The following is a 20,801-nucleotide window of genomic DNA, read 5'->3' as shown; positions in this document are numbered from 1 at the left end:
CTGCTTTGCAGGTGGATTCTTTATCAACTGAGCTATCAGGGAAGCCCCTAGTCCCATCACTGCATGGCAAATAGAAGGGGAAACAGTGGAAGCACTGACAGATATATTTTCTAGGAATCCAAAATCACTGCTGATTGTGACTGCAGCCATGGGAAAGATTGAAGGCAAAAGAAAAAGAGGGCGGCAGATGAGATTGTTAAATGGCATTACCAACTCAGTGGACATGAAGCTGGACAAACTCCAGGAGATAGTGAAGGACAGGAAAGCCTGGCATGCTGCAGTCCTTGGGGTCACATAGTCAGACACAACCTAGAGACTGAACGACAACAGCTCTAAAGTGTTGAGGACCTGTCATTACCAGGTACTACAGAACTATCCGCGAACTGATTTTTTCTTGTCTAAGCATGTTCTCAACATAGTTAGGGCTGCTCATATTGATAGAGGGCTTCCCTGGTGCTCAGATGGGAAAGAATCCACCTGCGATATGGGAGACCCGGGTTCTATCCCTGGGTTGGGAAGATCCCCTGGAGGAGGGCATGGCAACCCACTCCAGGATTCTTGTCTGGAGAATCCCTATGGATGGAGGAGCCTGGTGGGCTACAGTCCAGGAGACTGCAGAGAGTCAGACATGACTGAGTGACTAAGCCTACACACACAATATTGACCGAGGAAATCAAAGGACAGGGGACTATGCTCTCTTACTCCTTTCCCTTCTGTGGGCAGAGATGGAAGGATAAGAAGGAGTCTCATCAGATCCAACTGTAATTTGCCCTGGATAATGAAATCACCCTTCTCATGAGGATGATCTCATTAAGGGCAACAGTAGGGCTTACGTGCTGCTTTTGCCTCAAAACAATAACGAAAAAGAAGTCCAGGTGGCTTTGAAAACACTGAGAGTCTCTGTCTTTGAATGGAAAATTTAGCATTAGGCATTATCACAATTATTTGGGGCGAGGATTACCCCTTTGATGGAAGTTGACATGTTGGACTTGGTAACTCAAGGGTTTTGTTCGCCATCATCCAAACTAATGCAAGTTCAATGTGAAGAGGTTCTCTGTGGATTTTGCAATCTCTTCTATTGTTTCATGTACTAGTCATTTATTATTTCCTTAAACAGTCTGAAAGTGGGTCTTGGGAGTAAGTTTCAGACTGTGACGCTTGAAAATCACTCCCTTTGCTCTGTTTAGCGCTTCTCACTGGCACAGACAAACGTTTAAATTTAGGTTTGTGCTCTCCATTCCCAAGTTATGGGATGTTCTCATCGTTGATGATCACTAACGTTTCTTCTTTTTCCTTTTCCTTTATCTTTCCCTTTTCTTCCCCTTTGCCTCTCTTTTCCACTTCATGTAATTATTTAAAAATTACGAGTTAATGAATATAATGAAAAAACAAAGCAATGAATTGACAAATGTCAACCGAAGGACAATGCAGTTTAGAACACAGGGGTTGTGTTCTCTTTGCTTTCATGAGGACAAAGCCAACCCTAGCTGTAAACAGACACAGAAGGAACAAATGAAGCAATGAACTTGAGGAAAAAAAAAAGTTTTCTCCGTCTTGTCTGGGAGTAGGAATGATTATGCTGGGGGCTAAGGGGTTAACTTGTGTCACTGTCAGGAGATTGACGAGCAGCCATCTCTTCTGCCTGCTGCTGCATGCTGCTTTTGTGCTGTGAATGGCTTTCATAAACGCACTGCCGTGCAGAATGTCATTTCTGCACCATCAAACAGAGACTGCCGTGCGATAGCTCTTCCCCAGATGTCAGATCAGTATTGGCCCTCTGCAATCCTGGGACCTGAGGCCACGCAGAGGGCACTTTCATGATTCAAATACAAAAGTTGAAACAAAAATCATGCTTCAACGCACGGAAATATATCTATTTTGTTCTGGAAGAAAACCTAATGTTCTTACATTAAAGATAAGCAATGTTATTAAACTTTAATAACTACTTCTAGAAGAAAAAATATAAATGACTGTTACATTTTTTTAAAGTTCAATTTTTCTGTTAATCAAATAAATTCAAAGCAAAGCAAGGAAAGGCACCAGTGTTTGCCTCGGCCAATAGCCCCAGATCATATACGTTCAAGCACATGAAATGCTAATGATATATCGTAAAACAGGCCCTCTCTAAGACTGTTGGTGGAACTAGAATCTTTCTGGAGGGAAATTTAGCAATATGTGTCAAAATTCTTTGAAATGTGCATACCTTTTGATGCAGAAATTCTACTGCTAGAAATATATCCTAAAGAATTTATGAAAAACAGAGTCAGTAATGTCTTCCAAAAGATCGCCAGTTACTTAAAATGCTAAGAAACTGAAAATAACCTAAAACTCCTAACAATGTATATAGTAAACATATTATTAAACAGAAATTAAAATATATGTAAAGGTTTTTTTCTTAAAATGATATAGGGAAAAGTTTATGAAATAAAGTTATGCAAAGTTAAACAAATGCTAAATATTATATATAGTGTGATCTAAACTAAAGACCAATAGAATAGCAAAAATACCAGAAATAACTGTAGAAAAATATTAATACTTTTGTATCAACAAAGATGTTGATATTATTTAGTGTAAAAATGAAAATGTTGCATTTTGTGTAGCTTTTGTCTACCCTTCTGCATTGTATACATATCCCAAAAGGACAATTATCATATTCATAAAAATATGTACACAATACATTATATTTAAAAAGAGGCTGCACAGGGGAAAAATCACTATCCAAAGAAATTCCTTTAAACCATCACATGATGTCTTGCTGGCCTTTTAACTTAGCCCTTATCTCACATTTTCCTTAGAGCTTCTGACTCTCCCTCTCTCCCACCCCAGGTTCAAATCTCCAGCCATCAGCTGTAACAAGATATCTCAGCTAATCTCTGTCTCTGCTGTCCCTCTCCTTGAGGGACCATTTCTTCTCCATTTCTGACCTTGATCCACTCCCTTGTTTCTGAATGCTTTTCACATATTGCCTCCATGTGTGTGAGTCTGGCCAGGAAGCTTGATCAGTATTTCTGAAGATCAGAGTGTGGTAGTGCTGGCAGAGACAAGCCCGTCTACAGCACAATTTCAGGGTCCAGAATGCCGTAGAGTTCATACTAACTTTTTATTACTTCATGAGAGGTTATCACACATCTTCAGTTTAAAGCGCTATGCATTTATTATCTCAGAGTTTTAGTGGATTAGAAATCTGGACACAGTTTATGGACTCTTCTATTCTGGGTCCCACAAGGCTACAATCAAGGTGTCAGCTAACTGTACTCTTTCAGAAGTTTGGGGTTCTCTTCGAAGCTCAAGGGGTTATTAGCAGAAATCAGCTGTTTGACTGACATGGAAGTTTGCCTCATCCAGATCAACGGGATCTGTACTTTCCTTCTTTTTTTTTTTAATGAAGTATAGTTGATTTACAATGTTGTAAATCTGTACTTTTACGGTACTCCTTGGATTAGATCAGGCTTACAAGGGATGAAGTGAAGAAGGGAAGTCACTCAGTCATGTCCGCCTCTTTGCGACCCCATGAACTGTGTAGCCTGTCAGGCTCCTCTGTCCATGGGATTCTCCAGGCAAGATTACTGGATTGGGCTGCCATTTCTTTCTCCTTACAAGGGATAATCTCCCTTTTAAGTAGCTCAAGGTCAACTGATTAGGCACCTTAATTACACCTATGAAATCTCTTCTGTCACAAAAAGAAACGTTATCATAAGAGTGACATACTAGCATACTCACATATCCTCCCGTATTCAGGGGATGGGGCCTCTGAAGGTCATTTTAGAACTCTGTTCTCCATAAGTGTCCCTTCCTGCCTGTCACAGCCTTGTGGCTTAAGTTCAATTTTCTGTGAAATGACCGCTTCTGTGGATGGGGTGGTGTTGGGAGCCTTTGAATTTTACACAACTTCTTCACACTCTCTATTTTATTTAATCTTTACTGCAGCTTCCTGAAACATGTTCCTACCTCCAATTTACCAGTGAGGGACCTGGAGCACAGACAGCTTCAAAAGAGGTCCAAGGTCACTTAGCTAGAAAGTAGAACTTGAAGCCCAGATCTGCTATACCAAATAGCATGTTCTTTCTCCTACATCTCTCCTCTGAGGCAACCACTGAGACTTGAGTTCAGTTTGGAATCTGATCTAACTAAGGAGAAAGTCACCTCTCACTTCATATGCATCTTAAACCTGCACACTCATTCTACATTGGGTGTGACTGAGGACGCACAGGAAGGCTTTTCATAACGAACTCAGAATTCCCAGAATAATGTAGATGTTAGTGCATCATTCCTCCTTATAGAGTTACCACAGGTTTAGCAACTTGAAACATGACCTATTTATTAGCTCACTGTTTGTGTAAGTCAGAAGTCTGGCCTAGCAGGGCTGGAATCTCTGCTCAGGTTCCTCCAAGGCTTAAATCCTGGTGTCAACCGAGCTACATTCTCATCTGGAGTTCAGGGTCTTCTTCCAACTCATGTGGTTGTGGTCAGACTTGATTGCTTGCAGTTGTGGGATGGAGGTCCCTGCTTCCTTGCTGGCTATCAGCTGGGGCCTCTCTCTGCTCCTAGGGGCCATCCTCATCATTTTTCATATGGCCTCCTCCATCTTCAAACCAGGAACAATGTTGAGTACTTCACTGATTCTGAATCTCTTCGACTTTCCACTCTGCTACCAGCCAGAGAAAGCTCTCCACTGTTAAGGCTCACGTGATTAGATCAGGCTAACCTGTATACTCTCCCTATCCTGTGTCAACTATGCCATACAATGTAACCCAATCACAGGAGTGACAGCTCATCATAGTCACAGGTTGTATGGATTAGTGTGTGGAATCCTGAGGAGTGGCATTTTGAGAATGCTGCTTAGCACCGTGTGTCTTTGAAATAGCATTTCTCCCACCCTGCAGGATAACTTAGAACACAAATACATGGATGTTAGACCCAGGCTGCCTAGGTTCAAATTATGGCTCCAACATGTACTAGCAGTACAACCTTCTTAAGGTACTTAACCGCTTTTATCAGTTCCTCGATTTTCTTACCTAAAAAGTGGGAGTAATAATATTACTGTCATCAAGTTATGCCCCTTAAATGAGCTAATGTGTCAGAAAAGTTGTTGGCACATTGAGGTATTGTGTTGTCCTTGCTATTATGATTATTGACCTAATTATTATCCACTAGTATAGAGCCCAGATTACTACTCTCCTTGGAGCAGACGCATCACCTCACTTTTCTAGGCTTCAGCTTCTCTTTCAAGTATTATTTAATTGTCAAAATAAAATTTATAATGAGAAGTACACATTAGAAAACTTTTATGAGTCTCTAACTCATAGGATAGACCAAACAATTTGTCAGGTTGAAAAACAAAACAGAACTATGTTTAGTTTGTGAGCTTAGTTTTTCAGTAAGGGAAACAGCAGATTCAATTGATTGTATTAGAAACTTGAGAAGAGAAACATAGACACTCTTTAAGTACCATAGGTAAATGGGTTTTAATTCAATGTTATCATCAAGAGAAAAGGGGATGTGAAAAGATAGCAACAGGATGGCCATAGAGGATGAAAAGGAACTAAAAGAAAGTTGGAAAGGATGAGAGGAGAGGGGACAGAACACCATAGGGAAAAGAAGAAGGAATGGAAAAATGACAGAGGAAAGACTACTGAGAGGAGAGGGCTGGTAAGGAAAAGGGGCAAATGCCGCTGAAAGTTACTTGGTACAGCTAGGGACTTCGATTATCTGACTCCTCAGAATAGGTATTATTGTAATCACTTTATAGATGAGAAAACAGCACCTAAAAGTTGAATTTTTCCAAAACCAAATATGTTTATATTCAGGTATTAGAACCAACATCTTTCCAGAGTTCATTGCTACCTTATGTGTTGCTACCTTGTTCAAAAAGACTAATGGTGAGATAGAAAGTACTCTTCACACATTGCTGGTCCAGCTTCAGTGTTCCTGCCACACTGAGAAAAGACTTCTTAGATGGCCTTGGGTGTTACTGACACTGAACACTACGTTAGAATGTTATTTTCTTGAGTCAAGACAGTTGGAGCCTAGTTAAAACTGACCCCTGAATGACTGATGCTTCAGGATAAATCACTTGTTTGAGCCTTAGTTTCCCCATCTGTAAAATGTAGGCTTTGAACCAGATAAAAAGGTGAATTCTGAAGTCTATCCTTCATATCATAATGCCAGACTTTCAACTGGTATTCTTGAGCTCTCAGATGCCCCTAAACCATCCAAGTTCATGGCAGAAAGGAGTAAGGTGGGAAACAGTCTCAGCGGTAGTAGTAAGGCTCTATCATGAACTGGAGGCCCACTCCAGAGCTGTCCTCACGCAGGTAACAAGGCTGTGATGTGAGTTGGAGAAATGCTCCTGCCAGGATCACTCTTCAGAGTTTTTCAGGTCATTCACTGCACAACCTCACCGGGCAATATTCACACACACAGTCATAGCCCACTGTTCAATGTTATGTGCTGGACTGGACAGGAGAGCAGTTTGGGGGACAATGGATACGTGTGTATGTATGGCTAAGTTTCTTCGCTGTTCACCTGAAACTGTCACAACATTGTTAATCGGCTATACCCCAATACAAAATGTTTTTGTGTGTGTGTGTTAAGAAATAAATAAAAATAAAATTAAAAAAATAAATGAAACAAAAAAGTGGAACTTCTCCAGGGTCCAATATTAGCAAATACTATCCCCACTCCCTGATTCCAGGAAGCCAAGACAAAGACCCGTGGGTAGAGTTCATAATAAAAACAACTGTGGCTCAGTAGAAAAATAGCAAACTTCGCAGAGTTCAGCATTTCCCATTAGCAGGTGTAAAACTTTTTATTTGGGAATTTTTAGGCCAAGGTCCCATGAGGTAGGGGATTCTACTAGTGAACAAGAGTTTAGAGAGTATATAAGTGACATGCAGATTTTGGAATGTATTCAAAGATAGATGTGTGATCTTAAACAATTTAATTCCTAATTTCCTAAGTCCATACTATGATGGCCATACTGACTATAACTACCTCACATGGCTGTTTTAAGTAGATGAAATAGTGTGTGTGTGTGTCTACGTCTCTATTGACATTCTCTGTCCGTCTGTCCTTCAGTCTGTGTATTCATCCATCCATCCACCCACCCACCCACCTATCTATCTAGCCTTCCTCCATGAGCACAGTGCTCCACACGTGATGCAAGCTTAATAAATGTTAGCGGCCATCATGATTATGTTCTTTACAACTACTGAATAATGCTTTCAACACAGCAGAACTTCCTTTTATCTCTGCAGGCATACGCAGAGTGGTGGCACTCTCAGAGATGCCATTTTTCATTCTTATCTGTAGAATAATCACATAAAGTCCATTTTATCCAATGCTTAGGGCGGAAATGTGGCGGAGGTGAAAGCTTCCCTACTTCTAGGTAAAGAATGGTATGGGGGTGGGAGGTGGGAGGGGGATTCAGGATTTGGGAGCTTGTATACACCCGTGGTGGATTCATGTCAATGTATGGCAAAACCAATACAGTATTGTAAAGTAAAATAAAGTACACATTAAAAAAAAAAAAGAATTAAAAAAAAAAAGAACGGTATGAAACAATGATTATGGTCCACTTTTCTGAAGTTTCCTCTAACAACTTTATTTCTGAACTTTTAAAATGGAGCTTCTCCTAATATCATATGACATCCCTTATATGTGGGATCTAAAAAGAAATGATACAAATGAACTTAATTACAAAACAGAAAGACTCACAGATTTGAAAATGAACTTATGGCTGCTGGGGGGGGAGACACAGTTAGGGACTTCGGGAAGGTCATATACACACTGCTGTATTTAAAATGGTAACCAGCAAAGACCTATTGTATAGCACATGGAAGTCTGCTGAATGTTACGTACCGGACTGGATGGACACATGTATATGTATGGCTAAGTCTCTTCACTGTTCACCTGAAACTATCAAAACATTGTTCATCGGCTGTACCCCAATACAAAATGTTTCTTGGTGCTAAAAAAATAAATCAAAATAAAATTAAAAAATAAATGAAACAAAAAATGGAGGTTCTCCAGGGTCCAATATTAGCAAATACTACCCCCACCATGACTCTTAGAATTACACATCTATTTCTAATCTCCCACTCTGCAGCATGGATGTCGTCCCCTCACCCGGAAATCAGTTTTGTCAATTCGGCCTGAAGGTTCTATCATCAAAAAGCATGTGAATCCTGTGGGAGTGCCACTCATTTCCTTTCTTGTTGATAGGAGATGCAGATGTACCTGAAAAAAGGTGTGATGTTCCTTGACAAACTGCAAAGATGCAGCTGTCAAAAATAATCACTGCATCAGAACAGCTGGAGACCAAAAAAGTGTTCTTGGCTGCTTTATAAAAATCAGCAAGCCGGCCTCTTTATGCTTCATACAAAAGCACCCTGAGGAATAGCAATGAAGCTTACATATCTGCCACTTAGGCCACAGTTTTCAGTGCGGTTCCATGCAGCCCAAGGGCTTCCCAGGGGTGCTTGTGGTAAAGAACTTGCCTGCCAATGCAGCAGACATAGCAAACCAGGGTTCGATCCCTGGGTTGGGAAGATCCCCTGGAGGAGGGCATGGCAACCCACTCCAGTATTCTTGCCTGGAGAATCCCATGGGCAGAGGAGCCTGGCAGGCTGTGTTCATAGGGTTGCAAAGAGTCAGACATGACAGAAGCAGCTTAACACATACACACATATGCAAGCTGAAACTATTCGTAACTGTCGGTCTTGGTCTGCACGACCCTCTCTCCCTACTTATTGATTTACCCTCCTCTCCCTTCTCATTTTACTCATTCATTCATGCAAACATTCACTCATTCATTCAGAAAGTATTTATGAACTCACGTCTATATATAACTGCTTGACCTAAGGGATTTATAATCTAGTAGCTTCCCCAATGGTTAAGCAGTAAAGAATCGAATCCGCCTGCAAAACAGGACACGCAGGAGATGTGGGTACAATCCCTGGGTTGGGAAGATCCCCTGCAATAGGAAATGGCAACCTGCTCCAGCATTCTTGCCCGAAAAACCCCATGGACAGAGGAGCCTAGTGGTCCTCGTCCATGTGGTCGCAAAGGGTTGGATTTGACTCGGCACGCACATGCTAAAATAATGCTGGGGCATGTTTTCCTCAGGGGAAATCTCTCCTACTTGTTCAGTCTATAATTCTTTTAGCTGGGGTTTTGACTTCTGATGCAATTTTATATTATTGACTAAGAGCCCCATGTAGGTGACTCTCGTTTTGACAAATAACCTTTAGATTTTATTTTTTTAATTTTTGGACCATGTGGCATCTAGGATCTTAGTTTCCCAACCAGGAATTGAACCTGAGCCCCTGCATTGGAAGCACAGAGTCTTAACCACAGGACTTCCAGGGAAGTCCCAATCTTTAGTTCTTTAAAGAGAGGGGCCCTGGCGCCAGCCATTACGATTGTATCCTGAGCAGGATCTGGCTCTATTTCTAACCTCAGCTGGTTGGAAGACCAGTGGTTTCCTTCTTTGCTTGTTTGTGAGGTTAGTAAAATCTTATTTTTATAAGACTCAGCCTGGAATCTTCTCATGGAATACCTTTTTAGACTCTTTCCATCCCAAATCCGTGGATACATACCAGGTGCATAATATGGCATTTCTGTGTTAATACTACTTACAGTATAGCCTTTTCTACACATTTTACTATTTGCTCATCAGCTCATATTATTCTTCTTTCCTACCAGACTGAAGACCCCATGGAACAAAAGATGACATCCATATTCCATCCTCGCACTGCCTGGCCCAGTGCTGAATGCGGTAGCCATCAACAAACACAAATTAAATACTAGTTGAAATTCAACAAGAGATCCGGAAAGTCATTACAGAAAGCTTGCTTTGACAGTCTTTTCTTTCAAGTCCAGAACTTTTGGAGAATTGTTATTCTCCAAAGCACAGGTATGTCTCACTGATGTGGCAGATTTATTTTCCAAATAATTCTAACATTTCAGATCATTACCTGAGTCTGCCATCCTCTGCTGCAGCACCTCCCGGTATAATCTTCGTAATAAATATGCCAGGGTCATCTCCAATGTGGGGATTATCTGTCCCTCCAGCAATACTGAATCCCAGGCCAGAATTTCCCTGTAGAAACAATAAGTAGATATTAAATGATGTGGCTGTCACCTAAACCTAGTTCCCCTTGTACTCTGCGTTATCATCTCACCACTCAAATGGAAATCAGGTGATAACAGCCTTGTATGCAAAGCCATAAACTGCACCATCAGCAGACAAAGGAAGGTCAGGGGAAAACACTCAGGTTTGTCCCTGCATTGCAAGAATTCAAGTGTTTCATGCTTCTGCTTATTCAAAGGGCCTTGCATTTTTGCTTCTAAGAAACGCAGCCTTTATTAGATAAAATGGTCATGATGAAATAAAAGTTGATACTGTGCAATATGAGAAAATGCAAAAGATAATTATGGTCCATTATAAAAATGATACATGCATACAAAAAAGAACAGACGGAAACAGCTTATGTGGAAAACCTTTGATTTGACGGAGTAGTGAAATTTGGGTGTTTCCATTCTGCTATTTCTGGTACTGTTGCTCTAATATTTTTTATCCATCAAATAAGTGTATTTTCCTATTTGTTAATAGGAACTTTGACTTCAGAAGGCAATGGCCCCTTTTAGAGTCATAGCAAATGTGAGACACTTTTCATTAATAAGTAGGTTTTAATTTGCTATAGATACAGACAAGGAAGACATTATTGTTGCAGCATGTAAATTTGAACAGTTTATATTCTAATATAGCTTTTATGCTTACTCCTGTAGATGATAGTAATTGATAACCAATGTACATATAGCCCTCTAAAATTTGCATGCAATATATAATTAAATGTCTCCCTCAAATTCACAAACCATTGCACTTATTTCTTATTTTCATATTCTCTTTTAATTTCCATCTCCATGGATACATTTTTGTTTCCATATTATGTTCCTTTTTTTCCTATTCACTTTATATTTTCAGTCATTTTTATACAATTAGAAAGTCTTTATAATTATCCATTTAAGTGACTAAATATTTCCCTAAGGTCATTTAACCAGTCCCTTCTCACTGGATATTTAATTTCTTTATATACTCTTACAACAAATACAGCTTACTAAATTTACGATTGTTTGATTAAGTTCTGCTCATGGGTAAAAAGAGATGAGGAATAAGAAATTAGTTGTTAATCCAGAAAAATTAATTAGGGTACTCAATTAGAGAAGTTCGGTGTTAAGATCAAGTATAACTTGACAGTTATACTACCACTGCAAATGTCAAGGTAAATCTTACCAATTTTTATTGACCGAACTAATTAAACTCTGAATTTTCAGAGGGTTGTTCTCACAATTATACACTAAAAGGCCGAAGTTAATGATTCAACCATGGCTGCTAAAATCCCACGTCTTTGTACTTCTGACTTCTAATTCTGTTCCTTTGAAAAACTTCAACGTTCCTTGGGTATTACCTGACTACTTAAGAGCAGCCACATAATGAATGTATTTGTGACTATTGTTCAGCCTCTAAGTCATGACTATTTGTGACCCCATGGATGGCAACATGCCAGGCTTCCCTGTTCTTCACTATCTCCCAGAGTTTGCTCAACTTCATATCCATTGAACCAGTGATGCTATCTAATCATCTCATTCTCCATCGCCCTGATCTCCTCCTGCCCTCAATCTTTTCAGTATCAGAAGTGAAAGTATTAACTGCTCAGTTGTGTCCAACTCTTTGCGACCCCATGAACACCAGGCTCCTCTGTCCATGGAATTCTCCAGGCAAGAATACTGGACTAGGTTGCCATTCCCTTCTCCAGGGGATCTTCCTGACCCAGGGGTTGAAACCAGAGCTTCTATACTGCAGGCAGATACTTCAACATCTGAGCCACCAGGGAAGACCAGGGTCTTTACCAATGAGTCGGTTCTTCACAGCAGGTGTCCAAAGTATTGGAACTTCAGCTTCAGCATCAGTCCTTCCAAAGAATATTTAGGCTTGATTTCCTTTAGGATTGACTGGTTTGATCTCTTTGCTGTCCAAAGAACTCTCAAGAGCCTTCTCCACTACCACAGTTTGAAAGAATTCTTCAGGGCTCAGTCTTATTTATGGTCCAACTCTCACATCTATACATGACTACTGGAAAAAACATAGCTTTGGCCATATGGACCTTTGTTGGCAAAGTGATATCTCTGCTGTTTAATACGCTATCTAGGTTACTCCTAGAGATGCCACCTTGTCTTACTCCTTTCCTAATTTTGAACCAGTTCATTGTTCCATGTCTGGTTCTAACTGTTGCTTCTTGACCTGTATACAGGTTTATCAGGAGACAGGTAAGGTGGTCTGGTATTCCCATCTCTTTAAGAATTCTCCACAGTTTGCTGTGATCTACACAGTCAAAGACTTTCAAGTAGTCAATAAAGCAGATGCTTTTCTCGAATTCCCTTGCTTTTTCTACAATCCAATGGATGTTGACAATTTGATCTCTGGTTCCTCTGCCTCAATGTATGTATTAAATATTTATTAAATATCAGCTTTGAGTTTGGCACTGGGCTAAGCCTTGGAGCTACAGCCCTGAATCTATCAGTTTATGAGGCATATGAAGGACAAGTGCAGAGTGCTGGAGTGGCTAACAGATCCAAACACAAGGACTTTTCCTGAAGGTGGAGAGTGGTTAGCTTCTTTTAATGAGCGAAGGGTGGGAGTTGGAGAGGAGGACAGTGTCCCAAGCAGAGGGAAGCACATACGTAAAATCCCTGAAGTGACAAGGTGTATGCCAGGTCCAAGAAACAGACAAGAAGGCGACAATGATCACAGCAAGAAGCATAATTTACTTCCCTGGTGGCTCAGACGATAAAGCGTCTGCCAACAGTGCGGGAGACCCGGGTTCAATCCCTGGGTCAGGAAGATCTCCTGGAGAAGGAAATGGCAACCCACTCCAGTACTCTTGCCTGGAAAACGCCATGGATGGAGGAGCCTATTAGGCTACAGTCCACGGGGTTGCAAAGAGTCGGACACAACTGAGCGACTTCACTTCCACTTTCACCTCAACTACACTGTCATGTCGATAGCCACCAATGAGGCAGTTTCTACGAGACCTTGGGTTTCAGAAGGAAAAGACGGGAAGATAAGTTTCTTCAATGTAATTTGGGTCTAGCTCCAAAAACATCAACTAGAATATATTGGTCTTACTAGAGTTAGCACCTCAACAATTCCAATTTCTTCATTAACGGGGTAAGGAAAGAGTCAAGCACAGACTGGAAGATGTTCTAAAGCTTTCTCCTGAAGATATCAAAATCTTGGGAGAGGGCACTTAAGACTTTGTCATTCGAGAAAAATACTCACTCTACTTCCTCTATATTTTGGCCCCCAGGAACACTGAATTGCTCGCTTTTGCCTGCACAGTCCACTTGATAACTCATCTCTGGCCTTTGCTCACACTGCTTTCTCTACGAGACATCTCCCACTCTCCCTGATGGTTCAGATGGCATTTGAGTTTGTAGATTTCTCAGCTTAGCTACGCTATGCACTGTGTTATTTTGAAGTTGTATATTTATCAGTCTCTCTTTCCTTCACACTGACCTTATAGAAGGCAGAAACTATACTATTCACCTTTGTCCCTTGGTGCCTTGGGTGGCACATTGTTCCTTACATATTTGATGAAATGAATGAACAGACAAACACATTTGCTGAGAATATTCTTCCAAAGGGAAGAGTCAGAAAAGACACAATACAAGTACACGATTAATATAGAAGTCACTTTGTTCTGTGCGGCTCCAAAATAAAAATGGAAAGGCCAGAAATTCAAATTGTGGCTTAGCTGAAGGATGAATGAGGAGACGAGAGCTGTTCAAATTGGGAATAGCCTGCTTTGCAAGGGAGGGAGGAGCTTTACTCAGTGGGTAGCTGGCTAGACACTAGACATCATAAGAGACCCAGACATCTACTGAGAGGTTAGGCTGTATGACTTCAAAGGATTCTTCTCGATCGCTGGCTGGACTTGCAGGAAAACTACTCTTGCCAACAGAAAAAAAAAAAAAAAAAAGAATGCCATAGGAGCCTTTAGAGGAGGATGTAGGTCACTGCTACATTGTTTTATCGTATGGATTCACAGATCTTTGAAGTGATAGCTTTGATGACAACCTAGCAACACACAAACATTGCTTTTAGACTCTAATATGGAGAATATGCTTCCCTGGTGGCTCAGATGGTAAAGAATCTGCCAGCAAGGCAGGAGACCTGGGTTCGATCCCTGGGTTGGGAAGATCCCCTAGAGAAAGGAATCGCTACCCCTCCAGTTTTCTTGCCTGGAGAATCCCATGGACAAAAGAGCCTGGTGGGCTACAGTTCATGGGGTTGCAAAGAGTCAGATATGACTGAACAACGAACACACAGATATGGAGAATATGGTGGTTTGGACTTTTACTGATAAATTCTGTCCTTGAATCCACTCTGAGGAAAGGAATAAATCAGAACCCACAATGAAAAGAGGCAGGTAGAGACAGAGTATAACTGGATCCGTGTTTCTGATCCCAAGGATTCCCCAGCCTGACAGCTGGGCCTGGCCAGTCACAGTAGTTCTTTAGCAGAGGTTCATCTGAATTCAGCTAAGGAAATTATTAAAGTGCTTCCCCGTCTCCCCTTGTTATTCTCACCCAGCCTGCCCTTTCAGGCCTTTGCTCCCAGACAGCAGCGTTCAGTGGAGAGAGGGAGAGATAAAAAGCAGCAGTGAAATCACTGCCTGCTGTTCTCCATGGCAGAATCTCTCCCATCCCCCCGACAATCATCCCAGAGCTGGCCAGCTGCAAGGGCAGAGCCCAGAACCTCTGTCCTCTGCGCAGCCATCTCTCCATGAGAACAGGCAGATCCCTGGATGACAGCCTTAGATCCTGAAAATGGTGCCTGATTAACTGAGTGTTGATACTTGACACAGTCAGCGGAAACTGCAAGGGGCCACGTGGGTGAGGGCAGCCTCTGTGTAGCGTTCTGGCTGGGCTGCTGTTTCCTCGCAGTTGGGCAGAGTCCCATGTGTGAGCATGCGGCTGCCTGGGACCATCATTTCTTCTGGTTCCCATTCCTCCACACTGGCTGACTCTCCCCCGGGAACACAAGTCCACTGCCTAGCCAGTGGGTTAGGAAGCGGCACTTCCTCCTTCATGTACTATACTCTGTCACCTCTCAGGGAAAAGGCAAAAAAGCAAAAGGAAAAGAACATTTGCCATTTAACTGAAGGCTGTAAATATAAATACCAGTATCCTCAGAAACAGAAGCCCAAGCCCACTGCCACAGTCCACGCCCACTGCCTAGCCAAGTGGTACTTTCTCTTTCATGTACTACACTCTATCAACTCTCAGAGGGAAAAAAAAATAAAATACCAAAATGAAAAGAACATTTAGTGCAAATAAAATGAAAAATAAAACATTTAAATGATGGTTGCAAATATAAACACAGTATCCTCAGAGAATTCTCTTTTCATTAAAAGATTGTTCTTTAACAGAAAATTATCCCCAAAATGGGGTTACAAAAAAGAAGAGGAAAATTTGGTGTTATCATAATCATATGAATTTACAGGAGGTTCTATGGACAAAGAATTTCTTTTACTGTCAGAGGTTCCTATTTTCAAATACTATTTAATCTAGTAATTCAGTTCTAGGAATTTATCCTAAAGAAATAACCAGAGACCTGTGCCATGACTTGTGTTCAAAGATTTGTGGCAGTATCATGCTTCTAATTCTAAAAACAAAACAGAAACCAAATTGTAATCGGAAACATTCAAACAATGGAGAAATAGTTTAAAAGTACTGTGATATGTCTATCTGAATGTGGGAATATTTTAGAGCCATGGAAACTGCAGCAATATTTAATGATAATGGAAAATGTTCATTATACAAATGTGAGAGGGAAAAATTGAGTATGAAATTTTAATTAAAGTATGATCACCACTAAAATATTTTTAAAAAGACTTGCTTTTTACTAAGAAATTTATGAATTACTAATTGGTAATAGTAAAACTGCTTAAGTAATAACTCAAACTACTTAAGAGGGAGAGACTTTTTTTAGGTTATAAAATTCTTAATAAAATACTAAAAATGTCCTCAAGGGAACTAACATTTATTACATTTTTCTTTTTGGAACTAACGTTGATTGCATTTTTCTTCCTGGAACTAACATTAATTGCATTTTTCTTTTTATGCTAAACTTTGAGCTAGGCTTCTTTGAATCCTCTATCTGATGGACAGTATTTTTCCCCTTTTCATGTATTAAAAAACAAAACACAAAAACAAATTAAAACCAAAAGAAAACCCTGAGGTTAAGAAGAGTGAAGCAACTTACTTAAAGACAGAAAGCAAGTAAATAGTGGAATTCAGATCCAAACAGGATATTTTAAGCTTCAAACACCAACTTTTCCCCTCTTACGTCATATTGTCTCTTCTGGGTTAAATAATTTGATGGTAAGGAAATAAAAAAAATAGGAACAACAAACTATGAAATTTTTTTGAAAAGAACCCATACCACTCTTATCAGTGTCATAAAAATATTTTAAAAAATTGTAATGGAAGAGCATGGATTTGGACCATTCAGACCTGTTTTTCACATTAGGTACATTTCTTAACTTTGAACCTAGCTTTCTTGTCTGTAAGATGTACATAATAGTAACTACTTCACAGCATTATTAGAAAGATCAAAGTAAATGATATATGTACCAGCAGAGCACTGAGCATAGATGCTGGGAGGTGTGTGAAGGTTAATCAATATTAGTTCATTTCCTTCGGTTGGATACTGCACTATTACAAGTGTCCTTCTAAACATGAGGGCAATAACGGCAAACGGAAGTAAGACAATGCAGTCTTTCATTCATACCTTTATCTATTCATCCAACAAGTATTTTTTGATGAATGTTGGCCTACAATTTTATCATATGTTACTTCTCTTTGTAAAGATAATTTAGTTACATATTCTAAATACGGGAGAAAGGATGGCTAGGTAGGAAGCATTGAGAATGTTAAGTAAATAAACGCTAGATAAAGGAAGACTCAAACACTATCTTTTTAAGCTTTCAGTATCCATAACCTATTTTGATGCATTGAATTTTGGTATTTCATCTACAAACCCCAATATTTCTGTGCATTCCCTTCTCTTCAGTAGGATATATATGTTCCTTTCACTTTCTACCAAGAATATCAATATACAAGTCTCTCATCTGCATATCTGCTCCAGCAGGTACTTATTTTTATTTACTATAATTTATACTATATAATCAAAGAAGGCAGTGGCATCCCACTCCAGTACTCTTGCCTAGAAAATCCCATGGATGGAGGAGCCTGGTAGGCTGCAGTCCATGGGGTCACTAAGAGTCAGACACAAATGAGCGACTTCACTTTCACTTTTCACTTTCCTGCATTGGAGAAGGAAATGGCAACCCACTCCAGTGTTCTTGCCTGGAGAATCCCAGGGACAGGTGAGCCTGGTGGGCTGCCGTCTATGGGGTCGCACAGAGTCGGACACGACTGAAGCAACTTGGCAGCAGCAGCAGACTATATAATGAGCTTCCTAGGTGGCACTAGTGGCAAAGAATCTGCCTGCCAATGCAGGAGATGCAATTGATGCAGGTGGACTCCCTGGGTCGGGAAGGTCCCCTGGAGTAGGAATGGCAACTCACTCTAGTCTTCTTGCCCAGAAAATTCTATGGACAGAAGAGCCTGGTGGGCTATAGTCCATGGGGCTACAAAGAGTCAGACACAACTAAATTACTAAGCACATACACACATACTACAAAATAAAATACATGTGTTATTTTCAAGTATATCAGTTCAGTACCAGTTCAGTCACTCAGTTGTGTCTGACTCTTTGTGACCCCATGGACTGCAGCACGCCAGGATTCCCTGTCCATCACCAACACCCAGAGTTTACTCAAACTCATGTCCTTTGAGTCAGTGATACCATCCAACCATCTCATCCTCTGTTGTCCCCTTCTCCTCCCACCTTCAATCTTTCCCAGCATCAGGGTCTTTTCCAATGAGTCAGTTCTTCACATCAGGTGGCCAAAGTATTGGAGTTCAGCTTTTTAGCATCAGTCCTTCCAATGACTATTCAGGACTGATTTCCTTTAGGATGGACTGGTTGGATCTCCTTACAGTCCAAGGGACTCTCAAGAGTCTTCTCCAGCACCACAGTTCAAAAGTATCAATTCTTTGGCACTCAGCTTTCTTCACAGTCCAGCTCTAACATCCATACATGACTACTGGAAAAACCATAGCTTTGACTAGACGGACCTTTGTTGACAAAGTAATATCTCTGCTTTTTAATATGCTGTTTAGATTGGTCATAACTTTTCTTCCAAGGAGTAAGTGTCTTTTAATTTCATATCTGCAGTCTCCATCTGCAGTGATTTTGGAGCCCAGAAAATAAAGTCTGTCACTGTTTCCACTGTTTCCCCATCTATTTGGCATGAAGTGATGGGACCAGATGCCATGATCTTTGTTTTCTGAATGCTGAGTTTTAAGCCAACTTTTTCACTCTCCTCTTTCACTTTCATCAAGAGGCTCTTTAGTTCTTCGTTTTCTGCCAAAAGGGTGTTGTCATCTGCATATCTGAGGCTATTGATATTTCTCCTGGCAGTCTTGATTCAAGTATATAATTATATTTAATTTCTGACATGCACATAGACTGTAAATTGCTTGTGTACAACTTGACCACTGATCAACAGATATAATAGAATGGTGACCAATATAAGCAGGTAAAGATTTTTTTTTTTTAAAGTTAAAACAGATAGTAGCAGATTAAAATAAAGAATTCTCTAGGCTATATGACAGGATAAAAACATTACTTGATAGAAAGGTCTATTATTTGGAAAATAATTTTCTAAACTGTACTAAAAGCAATTTTATTTTGGGCAGTAGATCTTGAATAGCACAGAAAATAAAGATAACTTTTTCATAGCTATTACCTATTGAAGTCATTCAAAGTCTCCCTCATCTATCTTCTCTAACATATTGTAATATTAAAAGATGAATGGCCCCAGGCCCATTATTAGGCTTTTATAAAGATATGAATGTAACACAGACATTCCTAACCACTGTTGCTTACAGTGGTTACAACAACAAATTTTTCCTTTTTTTCCCCTTAACATGCTAACAATCCATGTATCTTTGGCTAAAGGTCTTAGCCCAAGAATAAGAAATGCCTGTTGTCTATTTTCACCCAGTTCCGACTTCTAGGAGTTGCATTTAGGATGTCGCAACGTTCACTTTATTCAACAGTATTTTTCTGGACGCTACAGAGTAGAGCAGCTATCGGGAGATCTGCATTTGGGGGTTAGTCATGGTTTAAGGCAAAATGTTTTAAGGGGATGGCAGAGAGGAAGTAGTTTCGTCAAACAGGTGGATGGAGAGTGCCAGAATCCAAGAGATCCAAGAATTGATGAGAAGTAAAAGAGTGACATAGTAAAGATGATCTGTGTTCTTGTGGAAGAGTTCTGTCCTTAGGTGAGGTATGCGGCAGCACCTGATGAGAAGGAGGCAGGGTAGTAAAAGATTTTAGAATGTGGTGTGTGTGGGGGGATACACAGCATGCACTATGGGGAAGAAGCCCATGGGAAGGAAGAATAAGCATACAAGAGAGAAGGAGAGCCAAATCCTGAAAAAGGAAGACTGAGGAAGACCGTCTAGAGTCCAGATCCTTTGAGAACTACCATAGGTTAAGTACATGTGGCATAGTTGTACCAAGGGATACAGAGTTACCATGAGATGAAAAGACCTTCACAGTGCATCCTCAGATAAAGAAAAAAGAGTACAGTAGAGGATTTAAACTTCGATCTCACTTTCTAAAATATATGCATAGCAAAAATTTGTAAGTATGTTCATCAACATGTTAATATTGCTCATGGACATTAGAATTACAGATCTTTTTTCTTTTGTCATTTTGAGTAAGTCCATCATTAACTTTTTCCTTATAAAAATATCTAGAAACACACAAACATTCAGTTCAGTTCAGTCGCTCAGTTGTGTCCGACTCTTTGCGACCCCATGAATCGCAGCATGCCAGGCCTCCCTGTCCATCACCAACTCCCGGAGTTCACTCAGCCTCACATCCATCGAGTCAGTGATGCCATCCAGCCATCTCATCCTCTGTTATCCCCTTCTCCTCCTGCCCCCAATCCCTCCCAGCATCAGAGGCTTTTCCAATGAGTCAACTCTTCGCATGAGGTAGCAAAAGTACTGGAGCTTTAGCTTTAGCATCATTCCTTCCAAAGAAATCCCAGGGTTGATCTAAAATCTTTTTGGCAAAAGAACAAATCCAAGTTGGTCTTTGAGACAGCATGACTCAGCCATAGGTTGGGAAAAAGATATTTTTTCTTTTTTACCAGGCCCACTTTGTCTTCCTTTTCGATAAAGTTAACAGGGCTATTTTCAGTTGGAATAATAAAGTTAAAGGACCTTTTTGAGGTAGATGAGAAGGAAGCTGAAGGAGGTCTTGCCTGATGTCTTTGCTCTATATATTTAAGATGTCAGGACATTAAAGGGAAAAGTCTAGAATGAATTTCGAGACTTAAGTAAAGCAGTAAATGGCTGGAATTGCAGATGTGAGGCAAGATAGAGACACTGGAATTGGTAGGGGTCTGCTGAGCAGCAGAGGTGGGACATTGTCAGTGTGATTACGTGATTTTCTCCCACAGAGTTTAGTAATCTTGAATGGTGAAAAGGAAAGGCTTGATAGCCTTCGGGCTGAGGATTGAAAAGCAAATGTGGCTGACTCTTAAAGGAATGAGTAATATATCAGGAAGGACAGGAAAAGAGAAGCAGAG

The 20,801-nt window shown here is 40.4% G+C and overlaps 1 protein-coding gene across 2 annotated transcripts in view; it reads right to left on the bottom strand.

The window, feature by feature from the left end:
* DLG2 (discs large MAGUK scaffold protein 2) overlaps window positions 1–20,801 on the bottom strand; it is a 1,427,480-nt gene that overhangs the window by 713,097 nt on the left and 693,582 nt on the right. For both annotated transcript variants that reach the window (XM_052662441.1, XM_052662442.1), the window contains one exon: window positions 9,978–10,102. In XM_052662441.1, the coding sequence (XP_052518401.1) occupies window positions 9,978–10,102 (125 nt within the window). The remainder of the gene's footprint in view (window positions 1–9,977; window positions 10,103–20,801) is intronic.

This window comes from Budorcas taxicolor, chromosome 25, assembly GCF_023091745.1.
Source record: "Budorcas taxicolor isolate Tak-1 chromosome 25, Takin1.1, whole genome shotgun sequence".
Lineage (NCBI taxonomy): Eukaryota > Metazoa > Chordata > Mammalia > Artiodactyla > Bovidae > Budorcas > Budorcas taxicolor.
The sequence above is the reverse complement of the archived record's forward strand: the minus strand, read 5'-3'. Positions and strand labels throughout refer to the sequence as shown.